Source organism: Bombyx mandarina, chromosome 10 (assembly GCF_030267445.1).
Source record: "Bombyx mandarina strain Sakado chromosome 10, ASM3026744v2".
NCBI classification, from domain to species: Eukaryota; Metazoa; Arthropoda; class Insecta; order Lepidoptera; family Bombycidae; genus Bombyx; species Bombyx mandarina.
Genome location: NC_143217.1, coordinates 7,669,482 through 7,689,787, shown reverse-complemented (window position 1 = coordinate 7,689,787; position 20,306 = coordinate 7,669,482). Strand labels below are relative to the sequence as shown.

At 35.9% G+C, this 20,306-nt stretch overlaps 1 protein-coding gene across 1 annotated transcript in view; it reads left to right on the top strand.

Annotated features, from left to right (window-relative positions):
- Positions 1-17,675, top strand: part of Cpr (Cytochrome P450 reductase) — a 34,554-nt gene extending 16,879 nt beyond the window's left edge. The window contains exons 4-12 of the mRNA XM_028173153.2: positions 293-417; positions 1,239-1,433; positions 1,957-2,084; positions 2,176-2,417; positions 6,269-6,466; positions 6,760-6,923; positions 11,459-11,633; positions 15,856-16,013; positions 16,403-17,675. Of these exons, the coding sequence (XP_028028954.2) occupies positions 293-417; positions 1,239-1,433; positions 1,957-2,084; positions 2,176-2,417; positions 6,269-6,466; positions 6,760-6,923; positions 11,459-11,633; positions 15,856-16,013; positions 16,403-16,547 (1,530 nt within the window). The 3' untranslated portion in view covers positions 16,548-17,675. The remainder of the gene's footprint in view (positions 1-292; positions 418-1,238; positions 1,434-1,956; positions 2,085-2,175; positions 2,418-6,268; positions 6,467-6,759; positions 6,924-11,458; positions 11,634-15,855; positions 16,014-16,402) is intronic.
- The last annotated feature ends 2,631 nt before the right edge of the window (positions 17,676-20,306 follow it).

The window sequence follows — 20,306 nt, the reverse complement described above, 5'->3', positions numbered from 1 at the left end:
ATCTGAAATTGACAGATCTTCTATTTACACTATATTCTATGGAAATTGTTCTGAGGGCAATTAGTATTGATGGTGATTGGCAATAATTCAGTCATCTCCCATTTCTTCATTGCATCATGTGATACTGAGACAAAGCTTACTCTGTTTGCTTTGAACCAATTAGTTCCACTGTAGTATATAATATACATGACCTGTAATCACTACCATTATTAACATTAAAGACTTATTTATCTCTGTAAATAACTAGAAAAGAAGCATAACACCCCTTTGAAATTCTCTGTATCTTCCACAGGTATTTGGGCTTGGTAATAAAACATATGAGCATTATAATGCAGTGGCCATTTATTTAGATAAAAGATTAGAAGAACTTGGAGCTACCCGAGTATATGAATTGGGAATGGGTGATGATGATGCTAAGTGAGTATAGTTTTCTTGTACCTACAACAGCTACAAAAATTGACTACAGTGTCAAGACTAGCATTTGATCACCTCATTTGTTGTGTGACCCTGATTACTATATCATGAGATACAGGTTTAACGCTCTCACAAAGCTATTGTTTTTGAAAACATTTTTAATATTTGTAGTCTGAATGTACTTAACACTTTGCTGACATTATCGGGAAATTATAAATTGTTATAGCTTACTAATTTCATCATTCATTCTCATAAGTTCTCAACTCTGTTTGTCTACTTTCATGATATTTGGAAGATAGTATGTAAATAAACACATTCTTTTAATTGTATTTATACATCAGCTGTATATTTATTTACATTTTATTTGTTGATGTGTGAACATGTGTAACTTATTGTTACCTCAGTAATACAACAACAGAATAAAAAAATACTAAAGTGCTTTTGGTGGTCACTGAGTCATAATAGCTCATGACACCTTGTGTTGTGGCCGGCAGTTGGCCATTACTTTACGTACGACACCACTGTGGTGTCACCAGAAGGCAAAATATTAATCTTTTCCTAATATGTCCTAATATATTTTTAAGACCCATACTTAGCACTTCCCTGGCAGCCTGTATTCTAATTGTCAACTCTTTAAAGCTTCTCAATGTAAAATTTACTACTTAAGATACATCAAGCTATGTGTTCACATCGTTGTGTATAAGTTTTACAATCAAATAAATTTAAATATAGTAAGACTTATAAAAATTCTGCTACTACTCCAATATTATGCATTACAATAATGCATTGATAATTTAGTAAATATAGTTTTTATATCTCTGTAGTATTGAAGATGACTTCATTACGTGGAAAGATAAATTTTGGCCAGCAGTATGTGAGAAATACAACATTGAAAGTGCAGGAGAAGAAGAACTCACGAGACAGTTCCGTCACGTGCTCCATCCACCTGATGAAATTTCTCTAAACAGTGTGTTCACTGGTGAAATTGCTAAGCTACACTCGCTACAAGTTCAAAGACCGTAAGTTTTTTTATTGCCCTTGTAGGCAGCCCACATACGGCCCACTTGATGGTGGGTGGTTACTGTCGCTCATAGATGTGCATATGCACGCGCATTGCAATTACAGGAGCAGAGTCAAGCCGCTGCCTATTGTAAACTACTACATTTTAAAGTCCTCAATAATTACAATCCTTACTTATTTATTCAATCTTGGTTTAAATTAAAAAACTAAAAAGAGAAAATTATTATTATTATTATGATTATTATATGGACCTTGTAGGCAGACGAGCATATGGCCCACTTGATGGTGAATGGTTACTGTCGCCCATGGACTTCAGAAATGCCAGGGGCAGATCCAAGGCTCTGCCTACAGACTATTTTTAAAAATGATTTAAAAAAGAATATAATAAATATTTTATAATTGAATTTTCATTAAAAACACATTTTCTTTGTACAGCTGCTGAAAAAATTGTGAAAGATAATTTTATCTGTATTCATATTATATTGATAGTCAATTAACTTACGCTATTGTTTTGTTTTTCAGACCATATGATTCTAAAAATCCATTCTTGGCACAGATTACTGTCAACAGAGAACTACATCGTGGTGGTGACAGATCATGTTTGCATGTAGAATTAGACATATCTGATTCTAAAATGCGATACGAAGCTGGTAAGAACCTAGCACCTCTCTTTACTATGAAATAATATTAGATAATACATGAAAAATAGGCAAACAATACAATGGGCATTTTGATTTATAGGTGATCATGTAGCTGTGTATCCTATCAACGATATGGATTTAGTAGAGCGCTTGGGACAACTGACAAGTGCCAATCTCGATGAAATATTTTCGCTTATCAACACTGACCAGGAAAGCAGCAAGAAACATCCATTCCCTTGTCCAACATCTTACAGAACTGCCCTCTCACATTACGTAGAAATTACAGCATTACCGCGTACCCACATCCTCCGAGAGTTAGTTGAATATTGTTCTAATGAAGAAGTAAGTGTAAATTTATAATATCGTTATATTTTAATTTTAACACAACTGTATACTGTTTCAAATACTAGTGATAATTATAAAAAAATCGGCAACAAAAGTGTAAATACATGTGTATAAAATAAGTTCTGGTATTTCAGGAGAAACAGTTTCTATAATAATGTGGTTAACTTAAAATCGGCCTTCGTATTTCTTATTCACCTGTCGCGATTATTATTTTGTGACATTTATGGCCATTTTCACCGACATTTAGGGATCCCTTAACTGCATTTAAGGAGCCCCTAATTAAAAATTCGTTTTCACCAACCTTTAGGTATCTCCTAAGTTCTTAAAAGGCTCCCTAAATTTAGGAACCCGATTTTTCGTTCCTTAACTGTCTCCTAACACTAGAAGACAGTTTTATGTCTGCTGTCATCTATTTCAATACATAGCATTCAAAAGGTTTGAAAACCATTTTTACAATGGATGATGATTTAACTCTATTTTTAGAAAGTTTGGAAGCAGTTGAGTCTTTACAGTTAGCTTCTAGTCATTCTGTACTTAAAAGGCCACGCTTGTATCGTCAGAGAACTGAAGATTTCGGAAAATACGATGACAAAGACTTTGTCTTTAGGTTATATGCTATCAAAAGAAACTGCTATTTTTATTAGAAAAAAATTTTTTTTTTACCCTAAAAATGAAAAGTAAGGTTTTTGGAGTGAACGAGTGTTTGAGTAAATTTTAATTATAGCTCTGTGGGTATAAAATAAAAACTAATAAATAGCCAATTCCAAATTAATGTTCATTATAGCTCTTGCTATTTGCTTGCTATTTTAATACCAACTGAAAGAAAAGAAAGTTAATATTTGCAGTCAGGTTTTTTTTTATTACTCATTTACCTGTAGTCTTTAGTTGAGTAAAAATAAATTATTATTTTAAATTACATTTTAATTATTGATGTAAGACTTCATTCTTAATTTCGACTTCCTATGCTGCTGCCTCTAATGAGTACTTGTAAAACTTTCTTTTATATTCTAATTCTTCCTGAAGAAGTTGTCTTTTTATGTCTTCTATATCCTCTTTCTTTTTGTTCACATTTTGAAAACTTGTACAAAGCGAGGACATAGCCCCTGTCCTCTCATTACTGAGTGATAATCGTGGTCGTCTCCTTGACCATAGTGGTGTATTATTTGTACTATAATTCTGGAACAATAATAGTAGGTCTTACTATTATTCATACTTAGAATTTTACAGAACATTTGGTGATGAAGGCACAAAAAAATTATTAATGATTCATACTTCAACTGGAATTTGATTTTCTTTTCTGCAACAAACTCCTCTACTGTCGCAGTATTTTCTGTGAACATCTCTCTTTTATTGGTGATTCATTTTCCACCACATTCAAAACATTAGCAGTACAGTCTTGCACGCCTATTATGCCTGTGCAAACTCGGCCGAGAAGTGTACTGTAGACTTGCTCCAGAATAGGATCAATTTTCACTTCTCCAGGACCACCACCAGTTTTAGTTACGCTCAGCTTAGCGGATTGATAGTATAATTTGCTCTCAGTTTTTAGTTTATCCCACACTTTCATCAATGAGTCCTTAGTCCTGAAATTATTTTTATTATTTCAACTTTTATATTCGTAGCTATTAATACGATACGGTTTTTTTAGTATTCTGATTATAGCGTTATATCATTAAATACAAAAACTTTGTTCAAAATTTTTATTTATTTACCTGTAAACAGTCGTAGACGCATTAAATTCGTCGATCACATTTAACCAGGCCCTATTTTGGGCCTCATTGGTACAGCCATCGGTTTTTTTTATTTAATATAATTTCTTTGTTGGAAGCCAATAACTTCACAAGTTTATCTTTTTCTTCAGCCGTAAAGTTTTAGCCACGTTTTTTTTTTTCGCCATAATTTGGTTTCAAAATGATAATGAAGAATAACGAATTTATTATTATTATTTGCCAGATTAATGGCAATCTGCCGATACTTTCAGCAATTTCAATGAATTAAATCCACAAATTTATTTTGGTCACTTTTGTTTGAAGTTTTTAGTTTGACATTAACTTTTTAATTTAAACTGAAAATTGAATTATTGACATTCACGACTAAAGTGCTTTTTTTTTTTTTCCTACCTAAGCTGATAGCCTTGAGAGGCTATGTCAGCGTAACCCTAACTTTTGTAGGTGAGCTCACGGGGCTCAAACCTGATGACGTTGCTAACACGAACCCTAGCAAGAGTCGTGCTTCGCAGAATCTACCACCGGATCGGAAACGCGACCCACTGAGAAGATCCGGCGAGAAACTCAGTGGGCTGTGTCTGAGAGTTAATTTACTCGTCGAGCCCTTCGTCGCAAGCGACGGGTTCGACGAGAACGGTGACCGGTGCTTGAAGTACCTAGAAGCACCGTTAGTGGATCGGGAGGATCCGAGATGACGTGTTTTGGGCGACGTCGACTGCTTTCCATTCTGTCCGCAGGATCGGGAATGTAGTTACCGGCGGCCACGATGAGAGGGTTCTCGTGTCGTGCCGCTTTATCGAAGTGGCGCATCGACGCCGACTGCATATACTTACTGGTGGACTCTAAGTCCAGGTCGTCATGGAGGTCGACGTTCCTGACGAACCACGGGGCTCCGACGGCTATCCTGCAAAAACGGGATTGAATAATTTGGAATGACTTTAAGTGAGTGCGGGCCGCGTGAGCGAACACTACACTTGCATAGGTCATGACGGGGCGTATGCAAGTTTTGTAGAGTGTCACCTTATTTCTAAGGGACATTTTACTTCGCCTACATATCATCGGGTAGAGACGTCCTAGAATGAAGGCGGCACGATCGCGTACCGTCTTGATGTGGGGGCGGAATGTCATCCTACTGTCGAGGGTGACGCCTAAATATTTGACCTTCGGGGCCCACGGTATGGGCTGGACGAACATCGTGATCGGGCGAACGGCGGGGGCGGGGGTATTGACGCGCCTAGTCGGGAGGGGGATGCTCAGCGTGGTGTTCGGAGGGCGACCCCTTTTGAAGAGCACCGCTGTGCTTTTCGTGGGGTTGATGTCGATGACTAAAGTGCGTTATTCAATTTCATATTTATATAACAGATTGGGTTTTTTTTAATAAATTATATACCAGAGACGTATAATTATGATTTATTGTCATTAATATTTATAATTCTTTTATTTGATGGATATTTTAAAGGTAATCGCTGATCACATATTTTTATCGATAAAACAGCACTCAAATCAAAACATTAAAACGTCACCTAACTAAGAAACTCCTTAAAACTTAGCACAAAGCATGGTGAAAATGAATTTAGGTAGGTGGTTGATTTAGGTAATCTCCTGTCTAAAGTGTTTCCTACGTATTAGTATATAGTAGGCATTAGTATACTAAATATTTTTTCAAAGTGGGTATTCCTCCAAACAGTCAATTTATTTAAATCAATCTATTGACAATATGCATGCACTCAAGTATTCAATAATACCAAGCTACAATGATGAAATCATTGATACGTATTATATAGATAATTGTATAGGTATTAAAAGTAATTACTGGGTATATGGGGTTAATTACATAATTTACTGGGTATTCCATACGCAGACCCATCTCTAATGTGAAAATGGAAAAAAAAATCATTTGTTAAGTTAAACAAGATATCCGTCGTTTCACAACAAATACAAGTTCATACATTATGTGCAGTCCTAAGAACATGAATAACAAATATATGGATTGTGCTGTAGGAAATGTATCATATTAGGCACCCATAACGGTTTCCTTACACCTCATGTATATAAAATGTATGTCTACTAAATTTAAACAATAAATTAAAATGCTCATGTTAATGTTTTCATTTGCTTCAGGATAAGAAGAAGCTGCTTCTGATGGCCACAAACACTCAAGAGGGAAAATCCCTGTATCAGTCGTTTGTAGTTGATGCTTGTAGAAATATTGTGCACATATTGGAAGACCTACCATCATGTAAACCTCCCTTGGATCATATCTGTGAACTTTTGCCCCGGTTACAACCAAGATACTATTCAATTTCTTCTAGTCCTAAGGTATGTTTGGAAATCTCTATAAAGTTGTTTGTTCTTTAATTGATATTCAATGTTAATCAAGAGTTTTAATCAATTTATTATAAATTTCTATCGAACTACATAGTTTAATCTTGACTTATTAAACATTAACTTAAATCTAAAAAACTTACTTGAGTACAACGATATGTTATCCACTGACAAACGGTCAAAATAGAAGTCTCTCTCTTTTTGTAATTACATAGTATCTCAATCCATAGAACTATGCTCTTGAATAAATATTATTTATTTTAATCTAAATTGTAATGTATTTCTAGCTTTATCCAGAGACGGTGCACATTACTGCGGTCGTCGTAAAGTACAAGACTCCGACCGGACGAATCAACAAAGGTGTCGCTACGACGTGGCTTGCTCAACATAAACCCGAGCCGGGGAAACCGTTGCCTCGTGTCCCGGTTTATATAAGGAAATCTCAATTCAGGTATTATCTATATATTAATACGTGAAGCAAAAACGTTGTACCCCTTTTTACGAACATTGCGCGGACGGAGGAGTATAAAATTTCTCACACTTGTAGAGAATATAGAGAAGGAGTGCACAGTGCTAATATTTTTTTTTAAATAATGCATAAAAGATACTTTAAATCAATAAAGGAAACATTACACACACTACCATGTATTTGACACAACACATACATAAAAATTAACTCTTTGTTTACTGTCAATTGGGAAACTATTGTTATTGTTTACAGTCTGTGGTCGAATTGAAAATAGATTAATATTGTTTGTCTTTAATATTATTGATCTATAGTGCAGTTTTGGCGAATACTGTGATTATATTATCGAATTATAATAGTGTTTGACAATAGAACCATATAATGTTTAAACTTATAATTTCAATTAATTATAGTCGAATTTCGACTACTGCTTTTTTATTGCTTAATTGGGTGGACGAGCTCACAGCCCACCTGGTGTTAAGTGGTTACTGGAGTCCATAGACATCTACAACGTAAATGCGCCACCCACCTTAAGATATAAGTCTAAGGTCTCAGTATAGTTACAACGGCTACCCCACCCTTCAAACCGAAATTAATTACTGCTTCACGGCAGAAATAGGCGGGGTGGTGGTACCTACCCGCGCGGACTCACAAGAGGTCCTACCACCAGTAAAAATGTCCCGTTATAACTACTGAACCATGCATCAGATTGGCTTGTAACTTGGGATCCATGTAGAAAATACATGTACTTAATGAATAGGCTAATATTTATATGAGTGTTTGAGTCCCTAATAATAATGACAATAAATAATAGTGTTAACTTTAAATGCCCAGCGAAGCGGGTGAGTACGGCTAGTGATTAATAATTTCAATTCTATTCAACTATTTCTCTTCTTATTTGGTGCATCGTATGAAACCATCCAGAAAACGATAGCTTTAGTTCGGGCGAGTGACATAGACTATTTATCCCGGAAAAACATCATCCCATATCCTTATATTATTTTTCGTAAAGAAAAGACACATTTCCTTGAGTACGTGGAAGTAACCGTAGGTAACAGCGATTATATTTGTAGATTAGTGTAAATATATTAAATTCTTGGTAAAATTTTTGAATAAATTATCTATACATAAAATATTATTATTCAAGGTCGGTGATATTAGCATACATAATAATATATTTAAACTATTATAGATTTATTAATATTAACTGGTACTGCAGCTAATTTTTAATATTGTACCTAATATTTTTTTTAAATCAATGTCTTATTTAACCACTGTCTCGTCTCACCTTCACGATTGCCTCACCACTAACACGTACCCCCGTCTGTCCGGGGGTTTATTATCGTGGTGTCTATTTTGACTAAATACACGATATAATATTACCTTATATGAGTCGTCTATTATCAAAGGCGGCAATCTGTACATTTGGACAAAATTTTTTTATTGATATGTCAATACAGATTTATTTGAATATAATCGTCTCCTTCAAAGAATACGGTTCAAAACCTGCATTAAATAAAGGTTAATAGTTAACCTGTTATTTATCTAAGATGTCGTTCCGAAGAGTTTTGTGACTGCCAATGGAATACAAAGTCAATAATTCGTTTTTCTGATTTACCAATCATTGTCCAAAAGTCAGATTGCCGCCTTTGATAATAGTCGACTCATATACCTTTAGTCGAAGCAGATTAATTTTTATTTTACTGACGCGTGAACGAACTCTCGTACCAGCTGACTTTGAGTATAAACATGAATGACGTCATGCACCTCGAGACAATCGGTTCTAGTCTCGACTGTGTAGTACAAAGACAAATTATAATTGTTAGTACTAGATGCGCCACAAACCATTTAATATATCGACGCTTGAAAGGCAAACGTGACTAAGCTACAATAACTGCTTTGTACATAAATGACAGGCAATAACAGTATTCGATGCGCAAAAAATATATATTTCTAGATCTATTATAATCATTTCAATCCTACAGCTAGATTCGTTAAAATAGAATTTTTTTCAAGTATTTCAACTTTTTATTTATTTATTGCTTAGATGGGTGGACGAGCTCACAGCCCACCAGGTGTTAAATGGTTACTGGAGCCCATAGACATCTACAACGTAAATGCGCCACCCACCTTGAGATAAGTTCTAAGGTTTCAGTATAGTTACAACGGCTGCCCCACCTTTCAAACCGAAACGCATTACTGCTTCACAGCTGAAATAGGCAGGGTGGTGGTACCTACCCGCGCGGACTCACAAGAGGTCCTACCACCAGTACACTTTAACTTAAATTTAACTTTAACTTTAAATTAGTCTACTGTAAAGTTCACGCATTGTCGCTTAGTCATGTTTGCCTTTCAATTGTCGATATGCATAATTCTGTTTCAAAGAAACTTGTAAAGAGAAAATAAGATTCATTCGTTTTAATGAAAGTTTATTACGTTTATTAATTGTAGTTCTTTGCCGTATTTAGTTGTGTTACTATGTTATAAACAACTTATACTTAACTGGTTCTCACCACGGTCTTTACTTTTGATGAGTTCCTGGTAGGTCTGCGTTGTTGCAAGCGTCTCAACCACGAGTTTACCTTGTAATGGATAAGATAGCGTTTGTAATATAGTTATTTAATATAGATAACCTTTGGAACCTCTGGGTCTGCGGAGGGACTTCGGTTCCCTCTGTATTTTGTACCGTATTTTTCATGGGGAGTGCTCTGAGGGATTGTTCGAGATGATACCGGCATCTCGTTTTTACCATCGCACCGCCCGCCACCGGAGTAGAGTTCATCCATACTACCTGGAGCCACTGCGGTCATCCACAGTGCTTTTCCAGAGGTCTTTTTTGCCACGTACCATCCGGCTATGGAATGAGCTCCCCTCCAAGGTGTTTCCCGAGCGCTATGACATGTCCTTCTTCAAACGAGGCTTGTGGAGAGTATTAAACGGTAGGCAGCGGCTTGGCTCTGCCCCTGGCATTGCTGAAGTCCATGGGCGACGGTAACCACTCACCATCAGGTGGGCCGTATGATCGTCTGCCTACAATGGCAAAAAAAAATACAATCTATTGACCGTATGAAGAAGAAAATACAGTTATAAATAATTTTAACAGTAATTGAATACTATGAGAACTAATATTAATCTCAATCCATGTATTAAATGAAAAAATAGCCAAAAATCGCTCATAATATACAAGTAATTATAAATAATACCTACACAAAAACGATTGAATTACGTTGGACACACACACATACATTTATGTAGATGTTGCGTCATATTATTAGAAGGTAATTTATTTACGTAATTGTATATTCTGCTCGAGAGGCCGTAACCTGTTTTAGCTGATGTTTATTCGTATTTTAAAGTGACTTTGGTCAAGTTCAGTCTTGTCTTAAAAACTACCACAATAATGTTAGGAAGCGTCTAGAACAACTTTATGACGCATGCGGTTGACTGACCAGTTTTGTTGTGTGTTTTATGTAGTAATACGCGGTGATCTCTCCGATTATACATTAAATCGGTGAATAAAATATTATTGTTGTCCTAAATAATATAAGAATCCTATTTACGCATAGAGTATTATGACCACGAATGACCATGCGGTCCATTCGCTGTAGTGGACATCTATATTTTATTTTCCCGCCTAAACTGTGTGTTTAGCATAACTACACTATACTACGTTCGATACGTTGTATATAGAGAAATAGTAATTTAAATTTATATTTCCAATTCAATTTAACAGTTTATAGCATAATTTTATTGTATAGAGAACTTTCCGTAGATATTTTTGATAAATCGAAGGTACGCATTGCACATAATTAGAAAAGAAATTATACATTTTTGACTTAGTGGGATTATTAACACGGAAACTATATAGTTTGCCCGGAGTAATCCTATCGAGCGATCCGACTATATCGATTTTCAAATCTTGCAGGCAGGTATCGATTCTGATCAAATAGGTACTTAACACATGCTAACGAATCACATCCAACATGAAGGAATAACATACTATAATAAAAATTAGATCCGCAAAAATATAAAATTATGTATAATTTACGTCATTACTGGTGGTAGGGCGGCTTGTGAGCGCGCACGGGTAGGTACCACGAATCTGCTCTGCGGCAAAGCAGCAATGCGTTCCGGTTTGAAGGATGAGATAATCGTTACACTATGCAATTGAGCCTTAGATCTCATGTCTCAAAGCATGTCTTAAAGTCGTGATGCTTATGGGCTCCGGTAACCATTTAACACCAGGGGGAATGAGCTCCCCTCCACGGTGTTTCCCGAGCGCTATGACATGTCCTTCTTCAAACGAAGCTTGTGGAGAGTATTAAGCGGTAGGCAGCGGCTTGGCTCTGCCTCTGGCATTGCTGAAGTCCATGGGCGACGGTAACCACTCACCATCAGGTGGGCCTTATGCTCGTCTGCCTACAAGGGTAATAAAAAAAAAAAGGTGGGCCGTGAGCTGGTTCACTCTTCTGTGGAATGCAAAAATCATTTTCATGCATTACATTATTAATCGTTTGTAGGCTTCCAATGCAGACCCAAACACCAATAATAATGGTGGGACCGGGGACTGGATTGGCGCCCTTCCGAGGTTTTCTTCAAGACCGCGCATCCGTCCGCGCCAGTGGGAAAGAAGTGGGCGAGAACATCCTTTACTTTGGATGCAGACATCGTGATGAGGATTACATCTACCAAGAGGTACTTATAACTTATGTTACATATGAACTTACACGGGTTAGTGGTATACTGTTTTGCACATGTAAAATCCGGACACGAGTAACTGTTACTAAACGCATGTAAAACACCCTTTTGTAAAAACAAATCGCCCGGCACATGTTGTGCGTCGATGTTATTATTAAAAATACATTTAAGTGTTTGAACAATAACTGCTTAAGGCTTCAATGTAAAGTTTGACGAAGCCAAAATCGTGATAGAAATAAGACGACAGTAAGACTAATTATAAATGAATTAGGTGAATCTTGATACGAATGAGGTCGGAGGTGAGGCCAATCTGTTTGTAAACAGAGATGAATATAGACTTCAGTCTATGAATTATTGTGCGGACTCAAAGTAAATAGAAAGGGTAAGAAACTAGGGCATGAGGGGTCAACTGTATTGTGGTATATTGGAAGAGTTTAGTGAATCACTGGACCCGATCGTGTCTTTGTAAATTTTGTTTTTTTACCTAATCGCCTAGTAGCTTTAGGGCACAGATAACGGAAAAGATAGGGCTATCTGTGCTTTAAGGGCTCTTCCAGCTACGCTACAACTGGTAAGTGAGCTCACGGACTCATCATGAGATAATTTGCTAACACTAGCCCTAGCAAGAGCGGTGGTTTGCGGAATCTACCACCGAATCGAAATCGTGACCCACTGAGAAGATCCGGCGAGAAACTCAGTGGGTTAATTATGTATCCGCTGCATTATATTACACGCTTAATCTACCAAACCTATAGGGATTTCTATCATTGTAATACCAAAGCGGCAATCGTTGACAGAATTTCATTTTTATGAACGTTTTCTTGGAGCAATTTGTCCTTAAACACATTAGGGAACGTACCCGTACTACGTGACCAATTTTTTTAGTTTTTTCGACCTCTCCCTCCCATCGATGATCACTCGTAGTATATGCCAAGACCCCCTCTCCCCTTTTAGTTTTCACGTAGTAATTCACAATTATGATTTTTAATCATTTCACAGGCAATTCTATTAATAATAGATGTTCTTCATTTTCAATAGTTTTCTATCTTTAGTTTTTAGATTTTCAATAGTAATAAAATATATGCTTGCTAAACTAAGGAGACAAGATTGAATAATTCATACGGAAATAAGTTCCACGAGTTCATTCGAACATGAAACTTTTCGCTATTGTTTCGTGTGAATTAAAATTTATAATGTTTTTCGAATAAGTTAATTATAATTAAGTATTTTAACATTGGAGTACATTCATTTTATTTCAAATTCGCGATTTATTTTTCATTGTTTTTTTCTTGACAATAATATCTAATTAATTTACAGCTTGTCATAATTAATAATGCTCGGATTTTTTATTATTAATCAAAACAAGCTGTAGATATGTCAGATATAGTGATATACCATCAGATTCGGATTTTTCCTTTTTTTAATGCATCGACTAGTGGGTGAGCTCACGGCCCACCTGATATTAAGTGGTTACCGGATCTCGTGAAAATAACATTGTGAATGTTGCTCCCCACCTTTTGAGCCTAGTCACATGAATTCGAAGTCTAAAAATATTAGAATAACTGCGAATACTCGTGTTTTAGTTGGACGGTTAAACAATAACCTTGAATGAAAGATACCTTTGCGACAGACACCGATATTAGACTTTACAGAAAACCAAAGATAAAGGGTTCATCCAAATTTTTACTCGGAATAATAATATGTTATGGTATAATATTCATAACACAATATAATGAAAACTATGAGATTTTTAAATAAATTTTAGATAGATCGTCTTGGATGATTTTAACACAGCATTTTTTTTAAATCTAAATAAGGTTAGTGAAGAATATCGTTCAATAGAGTACAGAGATTGATTGAATTAATATTCCTTCTCCAGTTTAATCTCGTGTTTATTTTTGTCCTCGTATTATTACGGACGTTTAAAATACTTTCCAGTTTTCGTGGGCACACACGACCAAGCTTTTACTTGTCATCTGTAGTTTAAGCTAACTACCCTTTAATTTTTAATACAATCAAATAATTTTCACTACAGACACCAAAGAAAATAAATACTTCATGGATCAAATTCATTTGTTGACTGGGCCTTAATAATTTCTTTGAAATTAAGTTATAACGCAGTCGATCGAACGATTATATGAATAAGGAAATTTAATAGGAATTTATTTTTGTTTGATCTCCCTTTTGTATAGTTAAATCCAACCTCTGCTTCCTTGAAGGATCACTCTCTTAGAAATAATACGTCATTGTTTATCAGCACAAAAACTATTCTTTGTTCTCTTTTTTTTAGCACGATTCCAAAGTCTACTACGTGTTTTTTGCAATAATCAAGACAGGTATAAAAATACATTACAAACAAATAGACATGAGAGGAAAATGAAAAGCAATATTATCGATGCGATCTGAGCGACGACGCATCGATTTCATATTTCTGTTATATACAGTCTTTAATTTGTCACATAAAGACTAATAAATATCTCAAAACCAATAAATAAAGTCCATTCTTCATTTTTTCCACATTCATACCACAACGCAACATAATATGCAAACTCGTTTTGAAGCATGAAGATTATTTATTTTGATGTAAAAAAAAAACTGAGTACATGTCAGATCAAAACATTTTAAGTTTTTGAAAGGGTTTTTGAAGGAAAAAGGAACGCTCTGTCCCTTTTAAGAAAAACGGAAGTTGGAGCAAAATTTTTATAATGAAATCGAATATTAACTTTATCAGATTACTAGCGACCCGCCCTCGCTTCGCTTCGGAAACTGTAATTTATTATTGATTTCTCCACTATTTACTGGATGTTATTATACATAAAACCTTCCTCTTCAATCACTCTATCTATTAAAAAAAACCGCATCAAAATCCGTTGCGCAGTTTTAAAGATTTAAGCATACATAGGGATATAGGGACAGAGAAAGCGACTTTGTTTTCTACTATGTACCTACTGATAGTGCTTTCTCTGTTTAGGATAAAATGAAAACGTGCTTAATTTCTTTGTTTCCTAATTAATTTTAGTTGGTTTTTCGTTGAGCGACTATACTTATGTTTAGCTTAGTCAATAAAAAGAATTACTCGGATTGTTTCAATTGAATGAAAAAATTGCGATCGAAACTTTAGATGTAACAATTTTTAATCTTACTATACGCAATTTTCTTATTGATCTTGACCTTTAAAAAACTTTGAAATTTTGTAGTTAAATATTTAAATATAGCTTAAGTACCAATTTAAGTAAACGGTCTGACCTTGTTCAGTTTCAAACTGTTGTTATAACATTCTCGCGTGTAAAATTATTAATTTTTGAATGATGTTGTTTATTGTTGCGTCTTTTGTTAAATTTATGTTGGTACGTTTGTACAGTTGCGGTTGTTATCTATATATTGATACGTGAAGCAAAAACTTTGTATCCCTTTTTACAAAATTTGCGCGGACGGAGGAGTATGAAATTTTCCACACTTATAGAGAATATAGAGAAGAAGTGCAACATTCTAATATTTTTTTTAAATAATGCATGAAAGATACATTAAATCAATAAAGAAAACATTACACACACTACCATGTATTTGACACACACACGCATGCATACTATTTGTTCATTCTCAAACTTTTCTTTGCAGTCTGTCAGTTATAGTCTGTCAAATTGAGAATAGATTAAATACTGTTTTCTCTTTATTAATATTTGTCTAAAGTGTAGTCTTGACGAAATCTGTGATTAAGAAGTATAATAGTCCTTGACAATAGAATCATGATAGTGTACAAACTTACAATTTCAATTAATTAAAGTCGAATTTCGACTACTGCGGGACCACTAGTACACCATAACACCAACTCGTGATAAAAGGTGCGCGTCAATAAACGGGTGTCTAAGATAATATATTTATTGACTAGCTGACCCTGCAGACTTCGCAGTGCCTCAATCGATAAATAAAAAACCTAAACTGTTGTATAAAATAAACTTAAAACAAACAAAAGGAATCCGTCCGACGGGGGACACTACGAAGGAAAAACAAAATTGTTATTTTTATTTAATTCCGAGCATTTTCATATTTGTCTACCTTTTAAACCTTCTCTGGACTTCCACAAATAATTCAAGACAAAAATTAACCAAATCGGTCCAGCTGTTCTCGAGTTTTAGCGAGACTAACGAACAGCAATTCATTTTTATATAATATATAGATGGTAATTTATACTAATACAGTCAAACTAATTATGTTACAGGAACTAGAGGAATACGAAAAGAACGGTGACGTAAAACTGAATTTAGCATTTTCACGCGACCAAGCGAACAAAGTTTACGTTACACATTTACTCGAAAATAATATAGACGAACTATGGGATGTTATCGGAAATAGGAATGGAAATTTCTACATTTGCGGGTAATGTATTTTTATTTTATAGGTTGGTAAAATAAAAGAGATGTATTGCGTGGCAGAGAGGATAAATAATGTGATGGAATGGCAGTTAACGCATGATACAAGCTGTGTATTTAGATTGCCGTGATCGACTGGTTGGCCGCCCCAGCTCTAGTTATATGAATAATATGATAACAGTTTTTAATGATATTTTTTTTATTGCTCCTGAAGGCAGACGAGTATACGGCCCACCTGATGGTGAGTGGTTACCGTCGCCCATGGACTTCAGCAGTGCCAGGGGCAGAGCCAAGCCGCTGCCTATCAAACTCGATTCGACTGAAGGGATCGATAACTCTAATGCGCTCTGGTTGTTATTGTAAATGTTAATTTGGAAAATAATATTTATTCTTCAGTGACGCGAAAAACATGGCTGTGGACGTAAGGAACATTGTGTTGAAAGCTATAAAAGAGAAAGGCGGCCGCACAGAGACGGAGGCCGTGCAGTTCCTCAAGAAGTTAGAATCCGTCAAGAAATATTCTTCGGACGTTTGGAGTTAAACTCCTGCACTGAGAATGTTCGCTCGAAGAAACTTCCTGTTCTATAAGAATGAAATGCTGGCAAAGTTTATAAAGATAGGCCTTAACGATTGTGATGCGAAACTCGTAAACTAATCTGTACAAGAGAACAGTGAATTTCGGGAAATTTGAACAAACTAAATAATGTAATAGAGTAAAATGTTCAGCAACATTTAAATCTGATAAACAGGTAGTTCAAATATGTCAATGTACCTTAAGTCAATAAATAACAAAAGCATTAGAAAGTCATGAAATAAAATGTTTTAACAACATACATGTACGTATGGTACATGAGTGTAGTAAATTAATTATTATATACGGGCTTGCTGGTTGTGAGACCGGGAAAATTAATGGTTTGGATGGATTTTTTTTTAATTATTATTGGCATTGTTGTCAACTGTAGTGTTTACATGACAATAAAGCTTCAATAGATGTGAAATTTGTCATAATTTTAGAAAGAACAAAAACCGCATAGTGATACAAATTGCAAATTAAATCTCATTTAATCATTATTTAATTCGTATAGCTAGCGTAAGATTTACTTTCAATATATTTATTAATGTGATGATATAGTTATGAATGGATAAGTAGCTCATTTTTATTGGCCAAATAATAACTATTATATTATTTTAATACGGAATGAAGACATCATGAAATCTTGAAAATGCTGGGCCCGCTCTAGGCTAAAAAATAGGTTTGAAAATGTACATTAATGATTCCAAATTGACCTAATAATACAATTTAAAAATATAGTTTGTACAATTTTCAATCTGTAAATAATTGCCTATTAACAAATCCAGTGAATAATATCTATTCAAAATTATTGGGTGTATCAGATTATAAACGTAAAACGTAAATTGACTTTTATACTGTTGTTAATGTTAATTGTTATTTTAAATACGTTTTTATATTTATACATACAGGGTCTGGTCGATAAATAAACTATTGAAATAATAATATAATAATATATGGTACATTTAATATCAAGAAGGCTGTCGTAAAAATACTACATAAAATGTTACATTTTTTTTTGTGTAAGTGGACATGGGACATAAGTATACGTACTTTTATAACAATTACGAATTTATAATAAAAATTGATAAACCCTAATTGTGTCTTTATTTCCAACGTATTCAAGTTTTTTTTTATTCCAAGGCTAAAATGGCCAAATTCCAGTCATCATTTGTTTCACTTAATAGCGTTAACAATTGACAACATACGAGAGCATGCCTATTGAGGATTCTTTGCCCCTTGAGGTACCCGCCCAGCGCAGGCGCCGGCTGACCAGACGCTATATGTCACCCAGGTGCTAACCTACCTACCTAGTGCTAAAATAATAGTAATCTAAATTATTTTTATTACACATGATATAGGACTTATTGTAAGCCATCTAGTGTTATGAGGTAACCGGAGCGGATAAAATAAAAATGTCAGTTTTTTTATTCAAATAAGGTACAAAGAACGATTTGAAAGTGCATGTGAATCTGAAGAAATCTTCATAACTTCACGTCACATTTGGAACGCAATTGCAACATATCGACTGCCCCAACTTTCAATCGGAACACATTAGCAGTAGGCAGGGAATGGCTATACCTCTGGCATTTCTAAAATCAATGCGCGACTGTGACTACTTCTCTCTCTCTTCGATCGGTTCCTCACTGCTGAGGATCGTGACTCCGTCCGATTTCGTCAACCAACTGTCTCCATCGATCCCGCCCTGCAGCCCGGTGGAGTGCGTCGCTGATAGGTATCCCCAGTTCCTCCACTATTTGGTCCGACCATCGTTTGGGACCTCCACCCCTAGGCCTTTTTCCCTCTATTTTACCGGTCACCACAAGGCGTTCCAAATTGCTGGTATCCCTACGTACAACATGACCAAAATACCGCAATATTCTTTGTAGGCAGATTGTGGATAGACGTTGAATCTTTTCTATTTTTAACTGCCTGAGAATAGATATGTTGGTGCGGCGGGCCGTCCATGGTATTCGTAGCATACGTCGCCAGCACCACATCTCAAAAGCGTCGATTCTCTGCCTATCTGCGGCTTTGAGTGTCCACGTCTCTGCACTATATAGAGCAATGGAGAAGACAAGGGTGCGGACCAGATGTATTTTAGTTCGGTGGGTAATATTACGGTCTCTCCAGATTTTGCTCAGTTGGGTCATTGCAGATTTTGCCATGCCAGTCCGTCTCCGTATTTCCGGTTCGCTACTTCCTTTGTTGGTAATCAGTGAGCCAAGGTATGGGAACTGGGTTACGGTTTCGTAGTCATGTAGGAGATTGTTGCGTTGGATAGCTTTGAAACGGTCAATAATCATTAGCTTGGTCTTGGATTTATTAATAGCAAGCCCCATTTCCATACTGACGGTTTCCAGTTTGTGAAGTAGCTCCGCCATTTCATTTTCCGATGAAGCGAAGAGGGTGGTATCGTCCGCGTACCTGAGATTCGATATCTTTACTCCGCCTATCTTTATGCCACCTTCCCAACCATCTAAAGTTTGTCGCATTATGTGTTCTCCATAGATATTAAAAAGGATGGGAGATATCACGCATCCTTGGCGAACACCCTTATGGAATTTGAAACGGCCTGATGTTAAATCTCCTACAGTCACAGTGCCATACCTGACTCATACAGCTTGCGAACCAGCACTACGAGGTGGTCCGGTACACCTGTCTCGGAAAGAACTTTCCACAGTCTCTCCCACTTAACGCAGTCGAAGGCCTTTTGGAAATCCACAAAACACATGAAAGTAGGAGTGTTATATTCATAGCACTTTTCTATTATAAGCCGAAGGTTGTGACTACTTATCTTTACTTATTTGCTTACAATACTGATAAATTGCACGTTCCATTATATCTTTCAAATGCCTTAACAGATTTAATTGTTTGAGATATTGTTAGAATCGTTACATCATCCCGAGTGATACATAAATTTTGAGGTCGTCGTGGCCTAAAGGATAAGACGGCCGGTGCATTAAGGTCGTGGCCTAAGGGATAAGACGTCCGGTGCATTCGTATCTAGCGATGCACCGGTATTCGAATCCCGCAGGCGGATACCAATTTATCTCATGAAATACATCCGTAGCTACTTAACAAATGTTCACAATTGACTTCCACGGTGAAGGAATAACATCGTGTAATAAAAATCAATCCCGCAAAATTATAATTTTCGTAATTACTGGTGGTAGGACGTCTTGAGTCTGCACGGGTAGGTACCACCGCCCTGCCTATTTGTGCCGTGAAGCAGTAGGTAATGCGTTTTATTTGAAGGGTGGGGCAGCCGTTGTAACTATACTTACGTCTCAAGGTGGGTAGTGTATTTACGTTGTAGATACGTGTCTATGGGTTCTAGTAACTACTTAACACCAGGTAGGCTGTGAGCTCGTCCAGCCATCTAAACAATAAAAAAATAAAAATACATAAAATGTACTTATTTTTGGTAGGGGGCCCGCTAGGGCAATCTTCATTTCCTAAAAATTTCATCGATGTCGGTACAGCCGTTTCAGTCTTTTGGGCACATATATTTAGGACGTCATCATAGTACCTGACAAGACGTTCCGCTTGCAGTAGACCCTGTTAGAGAACGGATATGGGATAAGAATATTTTTTTAGGATTGAGGGATTGCTGACGGTTCTGACGACTTCCAATTCAATTCGAAGCCAGCATATTTTTCTGCATTAGATTCTAAACGTCATTTTTCCGGAATTTGTCATTTTATCTTGTTACCTGATATTAAGTGT